The 25,521-nt window shown below is 38.0% G+C and overlaps 1 protein-coding gene across 1 annotated transcript in view; it reads right to left on the bottom strand.

Moving 5' to 3' along the window:
- Nucleotides 1-25,521, bottom strand: part of LOC137257867 (A disintegrin and metalloproteinase with thrombospondin motifs 16-like) — an 85,039-nt gene that overhangs the window by 16,068 nt on the left and 43,450 nt on the right. The window contains exons 4-6 of the mRNA XM_067795353.1: nucleotides 6,451-6,607; nucleotides 1,487-1,689; nucleotides 485-568 (exon numbers count right to left, since the gene is read on the bottom strand). Of these exons, the coding sequence (XP_067651454.1) occupies nucleotides 485-568; nucleotides 1,487-1,689; nucleotides 6,451-6,607 (444 nt within the window). The remainder of the gene's footprint in view (nucleotides 1-484; nucleotides 569-1,486; nucleotides 1,690-6,450; nucleotides 6,608-25,521) is intronic.

Below are 25,521 nucleotides of genomic sequence, written 5' to 3'. Positions count from 1 at the left end.
ACACAGTTCATTACCATTCAGCAAGATTTTTCTTTGCTTTACAGAAACTCCTTACAATAAGCAACATTGTAGGGATAGGATGAGATATATCGAGCAGTCACCAACATTTTAATGCATATTATCTTAAGCAACGATCAATAACATCCTCTGACATATCTCATCCTAAATTGTTTTATGCCTTTCATCACCTCAGTAACCAATAACAATGTTTTATGCCTTTCATAAACCTCTACAATCAGCAACACTGTTTCATGCCTTTAATCACCTTCTGCAATCAGCAACACTGTTTCATGCCTCTCATAACCCTCTACAATCAGCAAAATGGTTTGATTCCTTTAATCACCTTTTGCAATCAGCAATACTGCTTTATGCCTTTAATCACCTTCTACAATCAGCAACATTGTTTCTTGCATTTGATCACCTTCTACAATCAGCAACATTGTTTCTTGCCTTTCATCACTCTCAGCAACATTGAGTTACATACCTCATCCCCCTCCAGCAGTACTAGGCCGACCAGCACGATCTCCACCTGGTTACCAATACTGGTGTCCTGGAACAGCTCTGATACCTGCACAGGGAATATATATATAGTGTATAAATTCAAAACATCCTCACAGAACAATATGGGGTTTTAAAGGGTGCAATAATGTTGTATTATTTGGATTTTCTGATCTTGGAGTCTTTATATTACAAATCTATTACTTACAATTCCAAAATAACAGCCAGCAAAACCGATGTTGGATTTAAAATATATGAAGGTGCAAAGCACACAATTCCTAAATGGTGGAAGAGGCAAGTACCCCTACATCTACATTCAACAATACTCACTACTTCCCCTTTTGAATACATCAACCAGGACAATATATCAGAATGGTTTGAACAGAATATCAATCTAGATCATGAGAAACAGTATACACAAGTATGAGTATGCCACATCTTATGAAAATGACATTCTCTTTACAGATTTCATTAATATGGATACACCATCATGACTGGCCAGCCAACTTTTAAGATGATTTTTATGTTAAGAAAGGAGCCACTGGTAACCTGAGGATATATTAGCCAATGGACTGAAAACAAATGATATTTTTTTCCAAGAGTTAGAGTAAAAAGATTAATTCCCAATGGTTAGCCCTAGATATCCAAAGTTATGATTACACGATGCCATTTAGAAAGTGGTCAAATGCAACATATGTCATATTTGGGATTTCACTTTCTCAGGTAAAGTACAAATTCTAGTACTTTTTTGGTTGAGTCCCATCCGGGATTCAAACCCGACTTCTGAGTCACAGTGGCTGAACGGGTTAGGCGGCTGACTTTGTGTGCTGGCGATCAGGTGCCTGACTCTGAAGGTGCTGGTTCGAATCCTGGATGGGACTCGACCAAAAAAGTACTAGAATTTGTACTTTACTGAGAAAGTGAAATACTAAATATGACATATATATGTTGCATATTCAAAGTTGACTGCATAAACACTGACACTTACAATATTGAAGATGCTGAGAACATAGGTTGTGATGTTGTCTCGGCCATGCTTCCAGAACATGGCCTTGTCCACCACCACCAGTGTCTCTACTGTCCTGTCGTGTGGGCTGCCGTACACATGGTGGGGGGAACGACGTTCACGATGCTGCTGGTCGTGTCTGGAGAATGGGTATAAGTCAGCAATGTCATCTTTGGAATCTGTGTCTGTATAAACAAGGTGGAACAGTCACATGATGAAACAAGAGTGAGTGAGTGAGTGAGTGAGTGAAAGAGAGTGAGCGACGTTTTACACTGCCTTTTACAACATAAATTGATTTGTGGGGCCACCAGAAATGGGCTTCACATAATGAACTCCACTGCAAATGTTAGTAGAATTATTAGAGGAATCTGGGTATAATAATACATTATAAACCAAGTCATACATGTTACACTAATATTCATATTTCAATCCATCGGGATTCTATGTCATGCACTTTATTCGTATCTACACCTCTTTCTACCAGCTACATACAATTAATTGAAACTAATTAATGTTGTTGAAAACAACACCATCTTCATCATTTATCTTGAAATACAAGAATTTGCAGGTTTGAACAAAATAATGCCAAACACTTCATAACCTTACTATACACATCTTAAGCAAAATACACCTAACTAGTCAACCTCACAGTCTCTGAACCCTGCTTTCTATACTGCACTAGCCTTGCAGCAATGCTAAAATGAAGGAAGTCCAGATGATATTCCACTGGCTCTCCCATCTCAAAGGGGCTTATTTTCAATTTATATAGATGTGTTTTTCTTACAGAATTGCAGAGATGAAATATTAGCCTACAAATGAACATGTAATCATAATTATATGAGATTATCCCTTCTGAATCAAGCACCTGCTTTGTTCTTGTTTAGACATTCACCCCACACAGCCCAGTACCACACTATAATTACACTCATTCAGATGTGTAATGAAAAGCCCAAATATTTAAATGTATATCTAGTCTGAAAACACACATACCAGGATTGGTGACAGAGACTTCAAACTCATCCTCACCAAAGTTCTGGTACAGGTGAAAAACACCTCTTTTATGTAGTGTTAAATGGGGAAAACTTAAAAAGCAAAGCTTTAAAATTTGTATTAATCCTTTGAATTCATAAATAACCTAGAAATGAACAAACAAAAAAATCAAAATTAAAATCAGTAAATATCATACAAATTATTCAAGGAAATATCCATCTTTGAAGATATTGTACACTTGCGACAAAACATAATTGAATCATGAATTGGTTTGAAAAAACATGATGGTTAAACATGTCAGATTTATCATGTGTGGGCCAGCTTTATTCTTGTATTACATGGTGATGTATGGGATATGTTACTGATGAATTTATTTCAAAAGGGGAAATGACGGGGAAATTATCTGAAATGTTAGCAAGTGTGAGGGAAGAAAACAGTCTTCCCCTCTGTTGGACCCCATCCACCTGTATGGTACAAACTGTACTAAACCACTCTATGATTAGATTTGCCTTAACTTTATGGCCAACCAATAGCCTACTTAGAGGTGTCTGGAAAAAAATATTAGCTCATCTTTGACAAAGCGGGCGTAACAAGGGGGAAGTCATTGAAGGGTAGAGAGGATATAGCTCAGTTATTAAAATCAAGTCTTGTTAAACAGTGGCAGAAGTCCACTTCCACTTCCTGAAACAGGGCAATATTTATAAAAAAGGCTTCTTATTGAAGGTACTGAGGTGTGGTAACTCTCTTTCAGTCAGGAAACAGGGATGATGTTTCATTTCATTTGGATGAAATGGGTGATTATGTTCACCTGAATTACACACAGAATGCACTGTGGATCAAAGATAAATTCATAGGCAAGACATCTGATCCATGATTTAATTGTTAAAGTCCTGCCATTTGGATCAAACTTTAAAAATTTGGAATATCTAAGTATTAAAAAATTCCATGCCATGCACCTGAGATTATATTTTACACTATAATTACACATTCCCTTTGAAGAACATTTGAGGAATATCAATCGATCAGTAAACAATAAACTAATTAAAACTGAACTTCAAAATCCTTTAAGATATTTACTCACAAAATATTATCCTTATACACCTGATAGTGCCAGGCTTCTAAGATGTCTTCATTAAACTATCTCATATCTGACATTAAGTAACAAACTAATAAAGTTCGTTCTCAACCTTTCCAAGATGTACTTTGAAAAGGTCAAAAGTATATATTTAGTTTATCATATATAAAATGGCTGATAGCAAATATTCATTTTAGCCACACCTCTGACTTCACAAGGCTAATGACTTTAAGATATCTGTGAGACAGTTTCTTCAATATTACATCCAGATAAACAACATGGGGGATACGAAGTCGTACAAACTGATGTTGGTGTTACCTCTATTACCTTTAACAAATTGCATTTGAAGAACATGAAGAAAATCATTTCATTATGAATATGTCTTATGAGTGTTTTCTTCCAGTCGTATCAACCACGGGGACCACAAAGCTAACCCATTGGTTGATTTGTTGTTTAATGCCACATTCAGTAATAGTGAAAGCTATATGACAGCAGTCTGCAAATAATCAAGTCTGGACCAGATAATCCAGTCATCACCAGTATGAGCATCAATATACGCCATAACACATGCGTGAGAAACCAAGACAAATCACTAATGCTTAAGGAACAAAGATGTCTATTGCTGGTCATATTCTGTCATAAAATGCATCTTTCAGTTTAATTTTTTAGTTTCAGTTTCTTGATATTATATAACAAAAAGTATGTAAATGTGGCCTAATTCTGGAATAACTTCATTTGAACACTTATTTTATACCTCATGAAAATGAACATTATCATCCTCTCTGACTATTGAACAATGTATCTCAGTGACTACCTTCCGTAACCACTGGGTGATAGGAGATTTATCCCCTAGCTATTAAATATATCATGACTGAATCTAAGCAGTACTGAATTACAAATCTGAACCAAATAGTCCAAGTTTCCATCAGTGCAGAGAAAATGATTAGGAGATTGATGAGATTGGGGCAACCTAGTCATGGCTTAAGCTGTGAGGTGGAAGTAATGAAAATGTGATACTTAAATAGTGCCTCGGTGCATCAAGAGAGAGCACAGCATATTGAGTATATTGAGATGATTAATATCAATCACTGTCAAATATCACAAACAAAAAGAGGGAGTCCAAATAATTATATTTTAATTTATATTGAGGAATTTAATTAATGATAAGGGATACACAGTTAGCTGGTCATATAATTTCAAATTCTGGCAAAGCATGGATAGAACAAAAATACTACTTTCACCAAAGGTTGAGTGAGCGAGAGAGTGAGTGAGTGAGCGAGTAAAGGAATGAGGTCTGTTTTGTTTTGTTTTGTTTACATATGTTGAACTGGTCAATTTAGTTAACATTGTGATTTAATGCCATGTTGAGCTTACGGTGGCATCTGTAAATATTTGAGACTAGACTAGACAATACAGTGATCAACAGCATGAGCAGTGATCTACATAACTGGGATATCATGACAGTTGTGTCAGGCAAGATCATGATGAAGTGGGAGACACAGACATGGCTTTTTGGAAAGGGAGTGCATGAAAACATGTCAACATTTATGTGGAACCAGACACTACTGAGGTGTAGACACTTCTACCTGGGCTACACATGAAAGAAAATGGAAACACATTTAATCTCAACAGAATTTGGCGGGATATTTGTTTGTTTTCAAAGTACATACCTGGTCATTGGCAGCTGTTTTTTTTGTGTGTTGAAATATTCAAGGTGTGCTAAAGATCAAGTTTTGATAATGTCAAATTGTCATCCATCTAATAAAAACATCCTGGGACACGATGATTCGGTAAAGCCAAATCAAATCGGAGTCCTTGGCCCCGTTCCTGAAAGCGATCGTAGTGCTATGACAGTCATAAGTCTATGTTAAAGTATGTGAGTTATGACTACAGTAGCGCTACGATCACTTTTTGGAATGGTGCCCTGGGCCCTTATTCTCGAAACGTTCATAGTCTTAAGAATTCTTAACTTTTGTCATAGCCAATGTGTTAAGAATCAGCTTAAGAACTTTGTAGGTCATAACTCTGTAGTTTATAACAGGACTACAAATGTCATAGAGCTTCAAATGTTTTGTGGATTGGGACCCGGGTCTCTTGAAATAATGATTTTATGAACAGTATTAGCATGAAATTTTTTAAGGGAAATTTGAACACTGGCAGGAAACTTGGTTACAGTGGGAGTGGAGTCTGTGATTTTTGCGATATGTCTTTGTGATTTTACCATCAGCAAAGGGAAGGGTAACGTAACAATTAACCTGTATACCTCGAAAATCAATATTACAAGAGAGATGAATTAAAATTTACTAACACTTGGTCCAAGTCCAAATTCAAATGACCCAAATTGTGGGATTGTGAGAATTATCTGTGACAATGAATGAATTTTCCATTACATCAATTTTGCAATCAAATTTGACCAATTCATGGAAATTGATACATGTGGCTCTTTCTCAGATAAAACAACAAATGCTTTATAATGAAAGAGGATAAACCCTCACTGGAACACTTTGTATTATTTTTACACTTTTTTATGGGATCATTTTGACACAATAAAATGATTACTTACCAAAGACTCAAAACTCATATCACAAAATTCAAATCACAAAGACTCCACTCTTACTGTCACCAAGTTCCCTACCAGAGTAGAAGTGGAACACATAGGAAAGGCAAGATGGATGTCATCTTCTGTTTTGTGAACAACATGAAGTTTCATAGTGAATGCTTGCACCTGATGAAGGAGCCAGCATACACTCCAAAGCATCATGTTATAAAGGAGAAGCTGACATCCATAATTCTTGTTTTTTTCTGAGTATTAGAATGGTTCCCATATCAACCCTGGGTTGTTAGTAGATCAGATAGTATTGAAGCAGTTGTTTGTACTCACAGTCTCTAGCCTGGTGGTTGTGTAGGTTATGATGAGGGAGATGGTCAGTCTTGTAGATGATGTGAGGTAGTTTGGTCCCTGAGTTATCTCCCTTCCTGAGGGCTGCTGGCATTGGCTCAACCACATAGTCTTCCTCGGGCAGGCGCAGGATTCCAGTCTGGAGGAGACCACATCATGTATTTGATTGAGTGATTGAGTGAGTGAGTGAGTGAATGAGCGAGTAAGTTGGTGAGTGAGTGGATCGCTGATAGGCAGGCAAGCAAGTGAGTGGGTGCATTTTACCCTGTTTTGAATCTGTTATAATTTCATCATGTAAGGTGCCTTTGGCATGGATACAGTGCACACAAGCTTACACATACAACTGTTGGGTGGCAAAATGGATTTCAACTCATGATATATAGTTTTCAGGCATCCCCAAGAGATGCAACTCTCAGTACACAAAATTAAGAAGAGGTCATATAGATATTTGTGTGAACCTGGTTCCCTTTAGGTTGTTCAGTGAGTAAATGAGTAACAGTTTGGGTCTTACACTGCTGTATCTGAGTTATATCTTGGCATGTAATGTGGAAAGATGCTGACCATACACCTTGAGTATGTAACAATAAACTATCAAGGAATCAGTATGTCCTTGCAAAAACAAGGGACAAAACTCTGCACCACAACTTTGGCTCCACAGCTGTTGTTCAGTTTTTGATCCATTAGGTGAGGATTGCCAAAAAATATGCATTAATTCAGAGAGCTGAAAAGTCGCTCTAATGTTACAGCACACATAACATGCACGGTGGTGTGTACGATTTTCATTACAACAAGTTTGAACGATGGACAAGATCACAAAAAGTGAAAAAGCAATGATGTATGGTGCAACAAGAATGATCTATATATATGTATATACAAGGTTATGGAATATCTTCAGCCTATCTGACTAGTCCTAAACCATGAACAGCTTTCCATGCTCTCTTTATGCTCTGTCCACTCAAGTCAAAAATCAACAATTAGCCAAATGTTAGCCTACCCTATGCCTGAGTACATCTATTACTACAACCAGTGACTAGAGGTCTGCTTGTCTGTCACTGAGGTAGGCCTGTATTGTATCAAGACAGCCCAAGGCTAATGTTTCCATAACCAGCCCTGACATCACTACAACATCCCCTGGCTTCATTAGTCAATATTACTGCATGACAGGTGTCAAACTGACCAGAACTGTCACCAGACTGGTACCGCATACATGAACATTACCTAAAGGTGGGTTCATCAGTCATCTGAAGGGTACATTATCTTTAAGCTTTACAACAACATACGCAACTAAATGAATTGTACGGTCGCATTCTTCAACTCAATGTCTCCAGAGTGTGTGGATTCATACACATGATGTCAATCACTGGACTGTCTGGTACAGATTCAAATATTCACCTTCCACTACCATACAGTGAGTGAGTGAGTGAGTGAGTGAGTGAGTGAGTTTAGTTTTACGTAGCTCTCAGCAATATTCCAGCTATTTGTCGGCGGTCTGTAAATAATCAAGTCTGGACCAGACAATTCAGTGATCAACAGCATGAGCAACTGGGAACCGATGACGTGTCAACCAAGTCAGCGAGGCTGACCACCCAACCCTGTTAGTCGCCTCTTACGACAAGCAGAGTGGCCATTTATGGCAAGCATGGGTTGCTGAAGACCTTTTCTACCCAATAACAATAAATGACATGAAAATGACATAAAATGTACATTACTGGCTTGAGATTGACAGAAAACTGACCCAAGAACAGTATTAGAAACTACTATAACAGGATGTAAATATGTGTGTACAGCACTGTTCCTATTTCTACCATGGGTACCATCATCTGTACAACTATTGGGGCAGTGGGGTAGCCTAGTGGTTATAGTGTCCATTCCTCATGCCGAAGACCTAGGTTCTATTCCCCACAAGGGTACACTGTGGGAAGCCGATTTCCGGTGTCCCCCATTGTGATATTGCAGGAATTTTGCTAAAACATGGCTTAAAACCAAACCCATTCACTCACTCAGTACAACTATCCTCAGCACCCATAACAAGGGCATACTACATACCAGCACAACAAAACCTCACAGGGTTGTAATTTTGATGACATAACCAATTTTACAAATATCATCTTTCAGTCTGTGCGGCCATCTTAGAACATAGAAGATATGATCACTACACTAAGTGAGGCATGCACAAATTAATCTTCATTAGACCCAATCGACCAATGCCAGAATCTTAATTACGCTAATCAAGTCACGGAATATTGCCGCCTCAGCAGGTTCCTTGAAAGCACCTACTGAAGGTAGAATTGTTGTTCTGCATGTAACGGTTGGATCAGCTGAGAAGTGAACCAGGGTACTGACCCTGTCTGGAAACACTGTGGCATTCACGAATCATTTAGCAGATTTAGATGTTATGCAGGTTCTGTGGGAGGTGCCACTGTAAGTGACTACTCTCTGTTAAGTCACTGCTGGATAATATCAACTTCTCCCATTCTACCCATGGAGAATGTTGCATGTCAAGTAAGCAGACATTCAGAAAGAATACGGAAAACTATCCCGATCTGAAGTACGGGTCACTGCAAGACATTGCTGTATCAATGTGCTCACTATTAGTAAGTAATGAGGATTATAAATGTCATCAATGCAAAGGATGGCTGCCCTGAATTCCGCACTGAAGATCATTTCAGACCAAGGGTGTGTTAACACTGATGTTAACACTGTAGCATGCAATACTGTTATTGCATCATGTCATACACTCATATTGGTGGTGGTAGTCAGCGAATGCATCAATCATTCATCTAAACAATCACTGGGTTAAAAGAACTTGGAATGGCATCTGGGGTTACATCTACCATCTGCGTCAACTGGGTTGGAAAGATGTCTGAATATCTCTTTCACAAAGAACCAAACAAGATAATATCTCTTTTACAAAAAACCCCAAATAAGACAGTATTTCCTTTACAAAAAGTTAGTGAGTGACTCTGATTTTACTCTCTGTCTAGCAACATTACAGCAATATCACGGTGGGGGACACAAGATATGGGCTTCACAAATTGTGCTCATGAGGGAAATTGATCCTGGGTTTTCAATGTCATGAGCAAACACCTTAACCACTACGCTACCTCACAACCCCCGTCTTTCACAAAGAACAAAAGAAGATCAAAGAATCACTGACTGATGAATACAAATATGTTTCCCTAACTTCATTTTGAATCACACTGTCTTAATAAATCTCATTAACCAAAAGCATCTCCTTGCATTCAGTAACAAAATTGTCTTTCTTCTTTTCTCCCATTAATAAAAGTACCCACAAATATTTCGCCCACATGTGAAAGCAATCCTCAAGTCCAAAATGAGGAATATAGTTTTCAACATAAACTTTTGCAGCATGAAACAATGTCATGGATAAATGGAGTTCTTCATGAACCTCTTCAAAGTATTGTTCTCTAAAATAACAGTCCAGTTAGTCAGTGTTAAGCATCTGTGCTACTACCTGTAGCAGCTAGGGTTGTCCCTTAATGCCCTTCAATCCAGTAGTCATAGAACATTGCTCTACTTTTGTCCAGAGTGGACAATGTCCAATCTTCTCGACCAATCCCCTACATCTTTGACCCAAGATGATAGAAGAACATGTTGGGTAGAACCGGTCTTCAGCAACACATGCTTGCCAGGCAATTATGCCTGTTGTAAGAAGCAACTAACAGGATCTGGTGGTCAAGACTCGCTGATTTGCTTAACACATGTCAATGTTTCCATTTATACAGATTGATGCTCATGCTCTCGATCACTGGACTATCTGGTCTAGATTTCATTATCTACAGACTGCTGCCATAAAGCTGGAATGCTGCCTAAAACTAAACTCACTCACTCACTCTACATCTTTCATCAGCACCTTCTTTCCTCACAACTGAGCTATATTCAGCTTCAACATTTTACAAACTTTGTAATTTAAAGCTTCATTGACACTGCCTATAAATGAAATACTTCAGCTGTCCAAAAGTCAGTAGTATGTTGTCTTGTGCAGCCATTATTGCTTATGTCTGACCTGAAGTCACACAATGAAACACTGTGGTTTGTCAAAATATCCATCTCATTCTCATAACCCAAATGTTTAATAAGTGATAGGTTCTTTGCACTTGTTTTTACAAGGAGTAGAAAACAACGACGGGAAATTGAATGTCTTGTGCATGTGATGACATGTATGTACCTAATACACTGTGGTTATGTTACGAGCACTAACTGACTGTGCCAGCTGTCGTACTTACAACATACTAAAACAACCATTTTGACCTGATAGCTGATCTTCCATAGCAGAACTACATGCAAAGTTACTCAGCCATTTTCATCTGCAACATCATCTTCCATAAAAGTTGTGTGTATCACAACATGCTGAACTGTCAATGTTTCCTTAGAGAGTTGGTCTTGAAAACTATAAATGATCTGTGTGCTTTTGACTGACACACAGTCCTAGAAATAAAGTTATCTTACTTAAAATATCAAATTTTACCAAGTGAAGCCAAGAACAATCATTAATTTCTGTCTTAGCACTGATCGAGGCAATTTAGACTTTCCCAGTCAATATAGACTTGAGTAGGACTCCAATATAATACAATATCTAGGGAGACAAACTATGTGTGAGTGAGTGAGTGAGTGAGTGAGTGAGTGAGTGAGTATAGTTTTACACATCAATATTGTAGCTATATGCCTACCCCCTGTAAATAATCATGTCTGGGCCAGACAATCCAGTCATCAGTAACATAAGCATCGATGTACACAATTGGAATACAGCATGTGTGAACCATTAGTTCGCTAGTCTGACCATCCAATAGTGTCAACTTGCCTCTTATGACAAGCATGGGTTACTGAAGATCAATTCTAACCCAAATCTTCACGGGTCACAGGCTATGTATGCTACAGCACACAAAACTGGCCATGTTTCAGATGAGAATTCATCTTCCATCAAAGGTAGCTAAGTGTATGCATACATCCACTAGCTGGTTACTTTCAAACAGAGGTTTCACTGCAGTCATGTGTAGAACCAGTCCTGTTACAGCAGAAAGCTGATCTTCCTTAGCAATCTCTGTATAAGACCGGCTTCATTGCTTCAAAGGGCTCTTCTTTCAAGGTGGTCAGTATCCATACTGTGAAGCAAATGTCTTTTCTATAAATTATTTTGGAGATAAACATACTGTGTTGGAAAATCAGAGGTATATTACAAAATTATAATAGCTCTAAATTTGATTTAAAACTGAATATACACAATCCTTTAGAAAATCAGAGGTATATAACATGATTATATACCTCTGAATGACTTTGATTAACCAATTGCAATCCAGTACTTACTAAAGTCATGGTAGAATAATGAATGACTGTTGTTTTAGGCAACCGTCATCAGGGCCTAATTCCACAAAGCGATCATTGTGCTACAACAGTCATAAGTCTATGTTAAAGTATGGGAGTAATGACTGTCTTAGGTTTGCGACCGCTTTGAGGTGTGATACCATGTTAAGGCAGTCTGTTTGCTATGGAACCTGGTCCAAGCGAAGTACTGACTGAAATCATCACAAATAATCCATGCCCGATGACACCTAATCAGCAGGGGCAATGCCCTGACTACAGAACTGTTTCAGTTGATTCTACAACAAGGATGGGTGACTGTTGACCATGTGTATGAAACAAGAAATACGGCCAGGTGAAGCTGATACAATAATGGAGCCTTAAAAATACATTCCTGTAGGTGTAGTGGCTATGATGGCTATAATAGTCACCACATTATCTCAAAATGTGGTAATAAATAAGTTTACATGTTTCTCCTACACCTTATCATGCTGATATTAATGCTACAGGTGATTTTAACACCTATTCTCTAAAGCAGCTGAGAAGAGAAGTCATGCTGAGTAGGTAATCAGATACTGAGAAAACAGGGCACAATTGGAACTCAAATGAGCAACCTTTGTCCGACCATGTCACATGGGTCAAGTGTAACATGGAGATTCTGAAGAAGGGAACAGATCCACCAGAGTATAATGGATCCAATGGATAATGGTGTGCTCGGTATAACAGTAGTTCATGCAGTCAGTATAATATTTGTTGAAAGTCCCAAGTGAAATAGGTTGAAGATAGTCATTTCTTTCTATGCAAGTGGTTGCACGAACACAACAAGGGTTAATATCTGAAATAATTTCAAATTAAAACATATGATCTGTGAATCCAATCACATCTAGTGCACAGAAACCTACAAATCCATCATGACCCCAATCCTGAAAACATGTTTTACTGTAGATCACTTCTGAGACACTGGTTGTACTGGAAAGGATCTTCATCCTCTGATCCGACAAAGTTACAATTAGACAAAGGCATGGTGGCATTACTGAGGCAGATCTTCATCCTCTGCCCCTACAAAGTTACAATTACACAACGGCATGGTGCCATTACTGATTCAGATCTTCATCCTCTGCCCCTACAAAGTTACAATTAGACAAAGGCATGGTGCCATTACTGAGGCAGATCTTCATCCTCTGCCACTACAAAGTTACAGTTAGACAAAGACATGGGTGCCCGTACTGAGGTAGATATTCAGCCTCTGCCCTAAAATTTACAAAGGTCCAAAGGTTTGTGCCAATACTGTGGATATAATTCAAGGCATGAACACTGACACCACACAAAATGTTAAAGTAGATCAAATGGTCTGAAGTCAAGTAGAAGATATGTTCACTATGATCCCCATGAGAGTCAATAGCATACATGATCAGAACAAGCAAACATGTAAGTATTACCCTGATGTGATGTACAGGAATGATATAACCTTACCACACTTAAGGAAGTTTTTGAAAGGATTGTTTTTTTAACCATGACCTAAGTACCCCTAGTAGTCTGGTTACACACGGTTCCTGATTCTAGAAGTGTCATGTTTCACTGGATTGGACCAAACAAGGAACAATAGTATTAAACACTTGTATCTTTAGCTTTCCGGTTGATATGTGGTCTTATCACCTGATTCTAGAAGTGTCATTACCTAAGGGGCATCGCATCCTGCACTATGTTTCACTGGATTTGACCGAACAAGGAACAATAGTAGTAAACACTTGTATCTTTAGCATTAGGGTTGATATGAGGTCTTATGACCTACATCTTGTCTTTCATATTGGTACTGTGCAATGTGAAAATACAGATTTCACTCTTTCAAAATAACAAACACGTAATAATATGTGTATTTACAATATGTCTGAGTTAGTAACTATTGCAGTGAAAGAGAGCTTTAAAGGGGCACTAATGCAGAGCAATTTCCGTGGACTGGTGTAAACTTTTGTTATTGTTTTTCTCCCGTGAGTACCCGGATGATATCCCAGAATTCGTGACTGGTTCGTGACCTCTGCTGCGCAGTCCGTAGGCGCAACTGATAGTTTAATTATAGACAGATCAGCTGAGGTGAAGTCATTTTTTACTTCATTACAAATGTATTATGAAAACAAATGAAACACTTTGAAGGTTAATCATCTGCCAGTGGTAGAAATGGTAAAAAAACTATTAGGACGGAAAAATAACGAAGCCAATGTACGTCTCTATATTTTGCCTCATAACCCTAATTAGTTTATTGTCATATTTGTATGATTCTGAAAATTAATAAAAGAACACACGATCTGCTTATACTCATAGTAAATTTCTAACATAACTTCAACATTTATACATTGTATAGATTGCCAATGTGGATCCTATTTCACACACATACACGATCTAGTGTCTGTTTTCTGTCATACAGATTCTGCTGAATGCTACAACAAATAAATTAAAACAAAATGCAAATAATGAATGTAAAACAGACTAATTTTATAGCAACAATGTCAGGCTACTACCTTGTTCAGGAATGTATCCATCAATATCCACGTAAAACAAATCGTATTCCATTCATCTGCAGCTGGTAAATAATCCTGCTCTGTGTCGCGTGTCTTACAACTGTCTCATTTGCGAAAAAGTAACACATCGTTTCACGTCTTTCGTTGGTGAAAACTAGATAAACCTCTCATTGGTCTCCCGAGATAGCACACCTGGCAACTAATTGTATGATGTCCACTATTCTAAGTAATTTAGTTAACCAATAATGAGCAATCAATCAATCAACGCAAGGGTGGTTAATTCTTTGAAGGGAGGATGTTGTTTTTGCACTCACACTTTACGACAGGGTGTTGTCATCTACACACTCTGCCTTTTGACAAATCCGCTAGAAGATAAAAGTAATTAATCAATCAGTGTGTTATCGGTTAATCCTTTGATCGATGTTTGCTTTTGTAACTCAGCTGATAAAACCTCTTGCATCACCTACATGCACATATTACATAACATGCAATACATTTGCCATTACAGACCTTAATTTATAATGTTGAGTATTTACTCCAGACAGGAGAAATGCCAAATGGGAACCTTTGTTGAGTAACCAAAGTGGTGTTACTACTAATTATACCTGTTAAAAAATCATTAATTGACCATCCAGGGAAATGATGACAAATAACACGTGTATTTACACCATCAAGCGTGAGTTACAGCAAGGAAAATGTAATCTCTGTGTCGCATGCAAGTGCGAGTTACAGCAAGGAAGATGTAATCTCTGTGTCGCATGCAGCCTGAAAACACTTATGGGCCGAAACTGTTTTGAGGATACCAATGGAATTTCGTTACATAAGGAATGCACACTGGCATTTGCTGTGTACTTTGGTAAATAGGTGAAATAAGGGGTTTTTTACGTAAGAAAATTTTCAGATTTCTCTACCAAAGGCAAAGTCATCGTTTTTTGTTTACGAATTCAAATAAATCAATTGTGTGTTTTTATTATCATAAATAAGAAACCATTGTAGCTACCATAGCTACCAAAATTTACGTATGATATTTGCTATCACAGCTCAACCAACACTCAAAACTACCTAAATATAAAGCTTTCCAATCTTCCATACTGAAACAAATGGCTTGCTACGTGCCTGTAGACATCATATTTTCATGTAACATGATTAAATATTGAGGTTAAAAATGCAGAAATAGGATCAAATTGGATCAGTAACTATACCATCCAAGCATCCGAAAAGTACTACACTGTTGGAATATTTGGTTACGATCGGACAAGGGATACCATGGATATTTTTAAACAAATGGCATATGATGGGCATCCGGCCTCCTGACTGTTTAGGTTGAAAAAATTCTGCTAATATGGACAGGAGCCCAGTTCCTTTGTCCGTCACGGTCGAAGGAGCGGGCGCTGACCAAATTGCGGTTTGGTTTCGTAATTAGACCGTTGGCGAGAAACATTATTCGCTCCGCATCAGTGCCCCTTTAAGTATTGGATGTTCAGGGACCAGATGTTAGACTGATGTCATTTCTAAATAAATAGGTATACCGTATGCAGGCACAGTTTACTACAAGATGAATATGGTCAGGCTCACTTGGTTTGGCTGACACGTCATCATATCCCCTTTGCATAGATTGATGTTCATGCTGTTTAACCCAGGATAATGAATTGCTTGCTTTTGTATCTGGTGCTATGACAATGTCTCTTTTATAAATGGTGGTAAAAAGAAACTATATGATTTAAAAAAAACTCTTTCGATTTGTGGAATTAGAATGGTAATATATGCAAATTTGATCTCATCAATATGGCTGGAATAATGCAGATGTGATGTAAAGCCAAACTGAACTCATCCAAGGACTTAACCCTGGATTGTCTGGTCCAGACCATTCTCATATAGCAGGAATTTTGCTGAGTGCAACGTTAAACAACAAACCCACCATCCAACAAGAATATTTTCTTCAACTAATTTATCACTGGACACTGACAGTTTTAATTTCTTTCACTTACAAACAGGCTTTGTCCCTACGAAACATATTCTTGTATTAAATACTACTAGCATTGCAGGGGTAGTGGGGTAGTCTAATTCTTAAAGTGTTCGCTTATCATGCCAAAGACCCAGGTTAAATTCCCCACATGGGTACAATGTGTGAAGCCCATTTCTGGTTTCTCCCACCCAGATATTGCTGGAATATTGCAAATAGTGGCATAAAAGCAAACCCACTCACTCACTTATAACATTTTTACATACTCACTCAATCACATCAGTTCCGATCAACTGAAACGTGCGGACACTAAGTTATGAAAGATGTCTGTATGGTGAGTTCTATGGTAAGAGTTAACAGATAAACACTGACAGAACCAGCTTTCACCTTGCAGAACATGACAGGCAGATCCATATTGCCAACACTCAGCAGTGTCTGTTGTATTAAGGGAAACACTTGTATATGACATCCTCAAGAGATTCTAGTGGTCGGTTGGTCTAGCTGGTCTAGTGTGAATTTGTCACTCACAATACCTCAGGGCTCTGTTGCCTATATTGCTGCATTGTTACTAATTTCTTACTAACTTTGGTTCTTACTGAGTATCACAAGCCGAAAGTGGCATTTAGACTTATTCACTCCTACAAAGAAGCAGAGACCTGCAATTTAAATGCATCATTTAGAGTGAGTGAGTGAGTTCAGGTTTATGCAGCACTCAATATTTCAGCTATATGGTGGCAGTCTGTAAATACTGTATGATCAACTGTATGAAAATTGATCTGCGCAAATGTCAACCGATGACATGCGTCAGTGAAGTAAGCAAGTGTGATCACCCGATCCTGTTAGTCACAGGATTAGTATGGGTTACTAAAGATGGGTTATAAAGTTTCCCCCCGATCATCATGGATGCATCAATAAGATCATGAAAAGACAATAGTTCATGTGAAATATCAATAGTTTTTATTCAGCATACAGTGTTTGGTAATAAACTACTGCCATATCACCATATCACCAATACAAGATTTCTACAGATGAGATACTTATCAATCTTTATGAAATCCAAGCTAGATCAGAAATTCACAGAATTTTGATATGATGGCAAAGAAACATACAGAAATCTGTTTGCAACTATGTGAGAATTCTCATCAATTCTGAAGATCAGTTTTTATCACTGTACCATTTAAAGCATTCATATCTTGTGGTAACTGTCATATGCTTTTTTTTGTGAATATTGAAACTGAAACATTTAATCCAAAACTGACTTACACATGAGATGTCATCAGAATGAGATCAAGCAACATCTCCAAGCATATTTTACTGCTGTGGACAGTATGACCACAACCATGAATTGTGAATTGTCAGTAAACATCCTCAAGTTGGTTCACCAGCAGTCAGAGAGCCAGAGTTCAGACAGTGTTTTTGCTACCATTGTGATGTTAGAAATTGAATTATTTGACACGTGACAAATGTGAATCTAATCAGCTGAACTTTCTACACTAAACACTAATAAATACAGTTCACAGTGCTGAAAAAGGTGACAGAAGTATTTTGGATCATCTAAGCTCATCTAACAACCCTTTAGGTAATAAACCTTTGTTGACTGGTCTTAATATATTTGTTATCAAAAGACACAGGGGTGAGATTCTCAATAAATATGAGTGTAGTACAGATACTGGTATACAGTGAGAAGCTCAACTGATAAAGCAAGTGGTTGCTATAACATTGAGGACTGTATAGTGTGATGGTCAGTACCGCAACATGGCCCGGGGCCACGATGTCTGTGGGGGCGGAACTACCACAAACACAGTTAAAACTGGTATCAATACAATCATGGGGGCCAGTGTTCACAGCATGACACCACAGATATTACCATTCAGTAGGGAAGTCACCCCTTAAATTGACCTTAATAATTACTTGGTGAAATAAATAGTCCCTGCTTATGTGGTCAGCTAGAGGTAAAGAGTAGACTGTTGATTGACAATGACATTGTACAGACATGCTTCAACACACTGGCCTGTTAGGGAGATGCATGGTTCTACTTCAGATATGAAAGTGACTGAGTTTCCCATGCTTTAGATCCAAACACACTTAAGGTTCCTTGAGAGCATAACTATTGTTGTTCCACACAAACATAACAGGTTATAAAATCAGGATAAATAAAATATAATAAAAAAGATACTGAAGACAAACACTACAAGCACCCAAGTGTAATTTTTTTGTTCAATCTTGAAGTTACTTGTTCTAGTGAAACAGTTTTTATGATATAAAAATGTTTAACACATCTGCAGACATAAAATACACTCCAAAATAATTACTGACCAACATCCACTTCTTATTCCACACAGACTTAATCATCATTGTTAGACATTTGCAAACAGAGGATTCAACATTTGTTTATAATAAATATTATAAAAGTATTAAAGCAAACAAAATCGGAATGTGACAATATTAATATTGAGAATAAGTAGAAATATAGCTTCAAAAGATTATTAACAATCATTAACAAGTATTAGTTTGAACACTTTTGAACCGGAAGGTATGCTAATCAAATACTAACTGGCTATCTGAGTAATAATCACAAGTCTATTCCAATCTAGGGCTTGGTATTAACTTGGTATTATCACTGCATAAGTCAATGTTAAGAATGTAACTGAAAAGAAGTTGAAATCATCTTCTGGCCTACAATGTTTTCTGGATCAATGTTTTTTGCAGGTTAGTAAAAATGTTTTCAATCTCATCATCAATATTATATTAATTTACCAAAAGTAACAGCAATTATCTCTTTCACAATCAGAAACACTTGTAGAACTTTTGATTCAAATAGAAAGAGTGAGTGAGTGAGTGAGTGAGTGAGTTGGGTTTTATATAATGTGGCTTGTAGCAGTATTCTAGCAATGTCACAGCACCAGAAATGGGCTTTACACATTGTGACCATGTGTGAAAACGAACCTGTGTCTTCAATGTGATGAGCGATTGTTTTAACCAATAGGTTGCCCCACTGCCCTTTTAAGAGGTAGAAGATTATTATTTCACTCAACAAAATTTACAGAATGACAATAATTCAGTCTTGTCAATCAGCATCTTCTAAGGTAAAAACCTGACGCATCAAAGTATTCAAACTTCCGTGTGCATAAACAATCAGTAACTCGTATCCACCACTATGTAGGAACTCAAGAATGACCCCATGCAGAGAACCACAGCTTCATGCCTGCCACCACTCAGGGGACTACCAGACATGTGTTTAAAGGGCGGGGCATAGAGCTCCCTGTCCCCAGTTAATGAAGAGTATGTGTGTATGTGTGTACAGCCCTCACAAGGGACTGTCACCTAGGGGCCAGTCTCCAGCCTGGTGGCCTTTTGACCCTTGCCTTCAGCCATGATTGCCCTTTTGAGTGTATGTGAAGAGTCAACACCTGTATGTAAGTCGCTGACAACAGGTATACATTGTCCAGCCAAGGCAGCTTTGTCTCAGCCTGGAGTTTGATTAGGGCAGGTTGCTGGTTATGTTATCATTGGTTTGGGTGTCAAACACTCCAGGTGTATTAGCAGGATTAGGGATGCATGAGAACCAACTTGAGGATGTTTACCAACAAATATGTCACTTGTTTCCAAATTTGACTTGCATTTTGTATGCCATGCCAAGTCATTGTTGATTAACCTGTCTGCTGAACATATTCAATGTGCAAATGCAAGGTATCAGTAAAGATTTTTGTCATTCTTCTTAGAATATTCTCAGAATATTCTTGGAATATTCAGAATTCTGTACAGAGAATCTTAACCATATGTGAAGTGGTGGGGTAACCTATGGATTAAAGCATTTGCTCATCATGCCTATACCTGGGTTCAATTCTCCAGACAGGCACAATGTGTAATGCCCAATTCTGGTGTCCCATACCATGATATAGCTGGAATACCATTACAAGCGACATAAAACCATACTCACTCTCATAACCATGTGTAATGTGGGATTCAACGCCACTTTTAGCAATATTCAAGAACTATGAAAGTAGGGTACACCGGAAAATAACTTCACATATTGTACCCATGTTGAAAATCAAACCTGGGTGTTTGGCATGACCTGCGAACACTCTAGCCACTAGGCTACCCTACGCTTCCTCATGTCATATGATGTCGACAGGTGTTACTATTCTAATACCATAAGACTTGATGGCCAGATACAATTAAATATCATTCTGCCACATTAAATATGATAATGTGTTTAAAAACCGATAATGTTTTCAAATAAAAAATTAATTTAATATCTGTGACAAGAAAACATAAGATGAACAGGGTGCCTAAAGTGCAATGAATGTGTCCAAGCATTTTTATATATGACTGCCTAACAATTTAGTGATCGCTCCAGGTAACAGTATCTTTCCCCTGTACACAGCGTCATCTGATTAAGAGACACACTAAAAGCTGTCAGTACTTTTGACTTATTCAAACTCAGCATGACATTTTGATGCTTAGTTCATGTAAATAACTGAATCAATCAAATGAAAACATTATTTCAAGTAAAAAGTACCAGCATCCTTTTAGGATGAAGTTAATTTGAACATTAACATGTTATACAGATGTTCATGCTAATAAGCGAATACAGGAGATAGGCCACCATGAAAGAAACATTTGTAAAATTTGTAACTGGAAATGATCATTTAATGGTTGATCTTGAACATTTTGTAATTAGGGTTTATCTTCACCATGAATGTTGAGGGGGTAGAACGTAAACTAATGGCATGGCTATTGTCTCAGAACCAGGGCATGGATTTTCGAAGCTCTCGTAGTGCTAACATAGTCATTAGCACTAAGACAGCCTCGAAAATCTAGGTCCAGTACTTGAAAGTCATAAGCTGTCTTTCACAGACAGTGATACCCATGGCAGTCTCTGGCCATTCCACTGCCATGGCTGTCACATGATTCCTCATCTGAGAAGCAAACAGCACATCTTGGTTGTGTAAGCAGCATATAGTTGAGTTTATTGCAACATTGTAGCAATAGTAGCAGCAACACTCTACTAGAGTGAGTGAGTTTAGTTTTATGCCACACTTAGCAATGGTGGCGGTCTGTAAATAATCGAGCCTGGGCCAGACAATCCAGTGACAAACAGTATGAGCATCGATCTGCAAAATTGGGAACTGATGACATGTGTCAACCAAGTCAGCAAGCCTAACTATTCATTTCTGTTACTTGCCTGTTACTGAAGTTACTGGGTTACTGCAGATGAACATTCTAACTGAACATTCACAGATAGGTCACTGCTAGAGCAAACAAAGCTCATCTAACTGTTAAGCAGGCATTCTCATGCCCTGATCGTTAAACGACTGGATAAATTTAATCTGCAATCAACCCACCACTCACACTACCCAATAAAAAAAAGAATTAAAACCAGATAAAAATTTAAAAAAACAACAGTATCATGGTTTTGTGCCTCAAAGTACATGCTGTGTACAAGTGGTCTAGTCACCAGTGTCACCATATATTTCTAACTGCATGCAAGAAGCCATGTGGGTTATAATCCCATATTTTGTTTCTCAGCTATTCAGTACCATGTCCATGCTTGTGGTTTACCAAAGTGGAAAATGTCTGAGAATTTAATCAACCTTCCTTCACACAGTAGGTAGACACACCTTGATATGACTGGAACTCTGTTCAAAGCAGCAGTAAACTGAGACTGTCTCACGGTCCCTGAACTACATTATTTTCTCTCCATCGAAAGCTAAAAATAATGCAAGTTCAGATCTCCACAGTTGCAGGTTCTAAGTTTAAGAACTCTTTTTCAGATTGAATGAAATAATTTGTTTTAACCCAAATTTTATATATTCAGGAATTATACAGTAAAGCCTCCTCAGGATTGAGTGAGTTTGGTTTTATACCTTTATCAATATTCCAGCAATATTATAGCAAGGCACACCAGAAATGGGCTTCACATATTGTACCCACGTGGGAAGCTGAACCCAGTCTTCAGAGCGACCAGTGAACACTTTAACCACAAAGCTACTGGTGCACAAAATGATATGCACTCCTTCCTTATTGAAACATCTATAAATAGGCTTTATTCCCAAATGAGGTGTCTGGGTGGAGTGTTTACTACCCGTTATTCCCACACTTGCATTGTGGGTAAGAGCAAGGGTGCCTGATAAAGTCATGTCTGCGTTGATAAATATGACATTAGAAGTGTCTTGTAGTGGCCAAGACCATTTCCACCTGGAACTGTCCACCTTGAAAAGCTCGTTTGACCCTTTGATGTACAGGTTGTAAATCAGATGTATTTGCGGTCAGGTAGGGTGATTGTTTGTCACCTGTCTTCTTGCAGACAAGAACATGCCCTGGCATTTCAATATTATGATGCATGCACTATTGGGGGGCATCTCAAGTGGTTATCTATCAAAGAATATCATTCTGAATCAGTGAGTGGGTTGGTTGAGATTTCTTTGCAATGTGCACAAGGTTTTGCTGCTTTTAATTATTTAATCTTTTGGTGATTTGCATATTGTTACATGTACATTTATTTATCACAGAATCTGATGTACAACAAATTCCCTTTCAAGCAAAGAAAGTAATAGTATTAAAATGAAAATAGAAAGACCCATGAAATTGAACATTCTTACTGGGAGATGAGCCAATTTCCAGAGAATTGTCCTAATTAATTCACATGTGACTTTTGAGATGGTCCCTACAAGCAGCCACGCTGTGGCAACATGAGTGACTGTGGGTAATTGTATATAAGACAGAGGGAATATGGAGGCAGGTATGAGTGTGTTCTGCTTGTGATAAGCTGTAGGCATTAGGAGCTGCCTCTCATTATCCGACAGATTGACTGTCTGGACACAATGGTGATAAGCGATAATGTGCCACCATCAGCGATTGTTTGTTACTGGTATACATTTACCTACCTCTGCCAACTCTAAACAATTAAATGCGTAAACTAATCTGTTAAAGGTTCTATCTTTTACATCTTGATATATGGGTAGAAATGTGGTGTAGGTGAAAATCATAAAACATATAATTTGTGAAGTTTATTATTAAGGAAACAAAGTTGTATCAGAAACCTTGTAGTTTTGCAATTTTGCAACAGTTACAAACTATTTCTGTATATAGTTAGCAATAATAGATCTATTAGTCACTATGTCAATTGACACTATAAGGAAATCAGGAACAGTTAAATGATGTCTTTGTGCCAATATATATCATGTGAAACAGGATATATATCATGTGAAACACTGCTCAACAATCCATGGACTCTCCATGAGCAATGCTGGATAACTTCAGTTGATTTGTGACCCATGATTGTTGTTTAATTCCGCACTCAGAAATATTCCAGCCATATAGTGGCGGTCTGTTAACAACCGTATCTGAACCAGACAATCTAGTGATCAGCAGCATGAACATTGATCTATGCAATTGAGATATGATGAAATGTGTCAACCAAGACAGCCAGCCTGACCATCCCTTCAGCCACCTCTTACGACGGGCATAGGTTGCTGAAGACCAATTCCAGCCTGGATCTTCACAGGGAGACAAACATGGGTTGCTGAAGACCAATTCCAGCCTAGATCTTCACAGGGAGACAAACATGGGTTGCCAAAGACCAATTCCAGCCTGGATCTTCACAGGGAGACAAACATGGGTTGCCAAAGACCAATTCCAACCTGGATCTTCACAGGTCTAAAGCCTTAGAAAAGCCGTGGGGAAAGCAGGTCTTACAAGTTTACCACTCGATGAACTTGGCCTTTCCTCCCTATTTCCTTCTATTATTTACACCTCTAGAGCAATCTCCAAGACAGTCTCACTATCTGGCCTGCTGCATGAGCCCATAGTCTGTCGTACAGACCCTGAAGTACATATATCCAGGAAAGACCACGCAAGTCTAGAAAATGTGGCCTAGATTTCCTTAGCTTCAGAAAATGAAGAAAGTCTCAGGGCTCCATTTCATTATATTATTTTTTTTTCACTATGAACATTTTTTCAGCAAAATATGTTCATTTCAGAGACTAGCTGTTAGTCTAATGAGCCCAGAGCAGCCAGAGTATCGGGGGTAGAGATTGCGCACTGCAAGAAAACATATCCTTCCAGATAATAGTTACATCAAGCAGCACCTGAGAATTCCTTTGTGATTAAACTGGCCAAGTAGATTTTGCCTAGCCCGAATAAAATTGTCATAAGCATGTGACCACTTGACTCTGAAGATATATCAGCCATACAAGGATGGATGATTTTAAGGAAAAAGAACATACTTCCAGTGTTTCATGAAAAGGTTGAAAGAAAGTGTTTTGATTCTACTGGTGAAGTGGAAACAGATTTTTGGGAAAATGTTTGTTGGTAAATATTCAACAAAACTTACAGAACGGTTTTGATACGATCCCTGGCTAGACCTCTCTACTTCAACCAGTCTGATCTCAAAGGACCATGGATTTTAATTTGCTGTGAAATACTGATAAAACATCCTCAAATATCTGCCAAGTCTGCAATGGAGAGCCAGATTGTGCCAGTAATAAGTTTTTAAACATGTACATCTTCTATGAAAGTGACTTTCACTATTAACCCATTTACAGGAATCCATTTACTAACATGCTGAGTAATCAGGACTGTAAAATGTGTGAGAGGGTTCAGAATAGAATCCTCTCACAGGAAAAAGAATGTTAATTCAATTTCATTGAAGTAAGCAGTTCATGCATACATGAATAGCAAAATTTTACATCCTTGTGCAAGTGGAATTGGACATTTATTTGTACAACATTAAACAGCGAATAACAGTTCAACACTAAAGTCTACATAATACTTTAATTAAGAATAATAAATGAATTAAATGTAACTTAGAAATAACTATAATATAGCTAAATTTTATGTGAGTTCATTGCGGTATCACCTCTCAAAGAGAGAGTGAACGTCTACTATTATTTATAAACCGACTGTGACGTCACTTTGTTCTTCTTGAGGGACACTATTTCTCACGTAATATCCCTCAAATCTTCCTAAGGCAATTATCTAAATAATGTCCCTCTGCCATGGACATTATCTTAATAATGTCCCTCTGCTGGGGATTTTCTGAGGAATAGCCTTTCACTTTGAATTACTACCAGTTTTAAAGATTGATTCGACTTTGTCTTGCTTACTAGCCTGCCGATTTTATCCACTAGGCTACGAAAGACTGTTGTGAAGAAGGAGACTGTTTGTTGGTATGAACCATGTGCTCCTCACAAGATGGGTAGTGTGGGCAGAGCATGTGCAGGGCACAAGAAGGATATGCATTGAAAGGCG

Source organism: Haliotis asinina, chromosome 12 (assembly GCF_037392515.1).
Source record: "Haliotis asinina isolate JCU_RB_2024 chromosome 12, JCU_Hal_asi_v2, whole genome shotgun sequence".
Classification (NCBI taxonomy): domain Eukaryota; kingdom Metazoa; phylum Mollusca; class Gastropoda; order Lepetellida; family Haliotidae; genus Haliotis; species Haliotis asinina.
The sequence above is the reverse complement of the archived record's forward strand: the minus strand, read 5'-3'. Positions and strand labels throughout refer to the sequence as shown.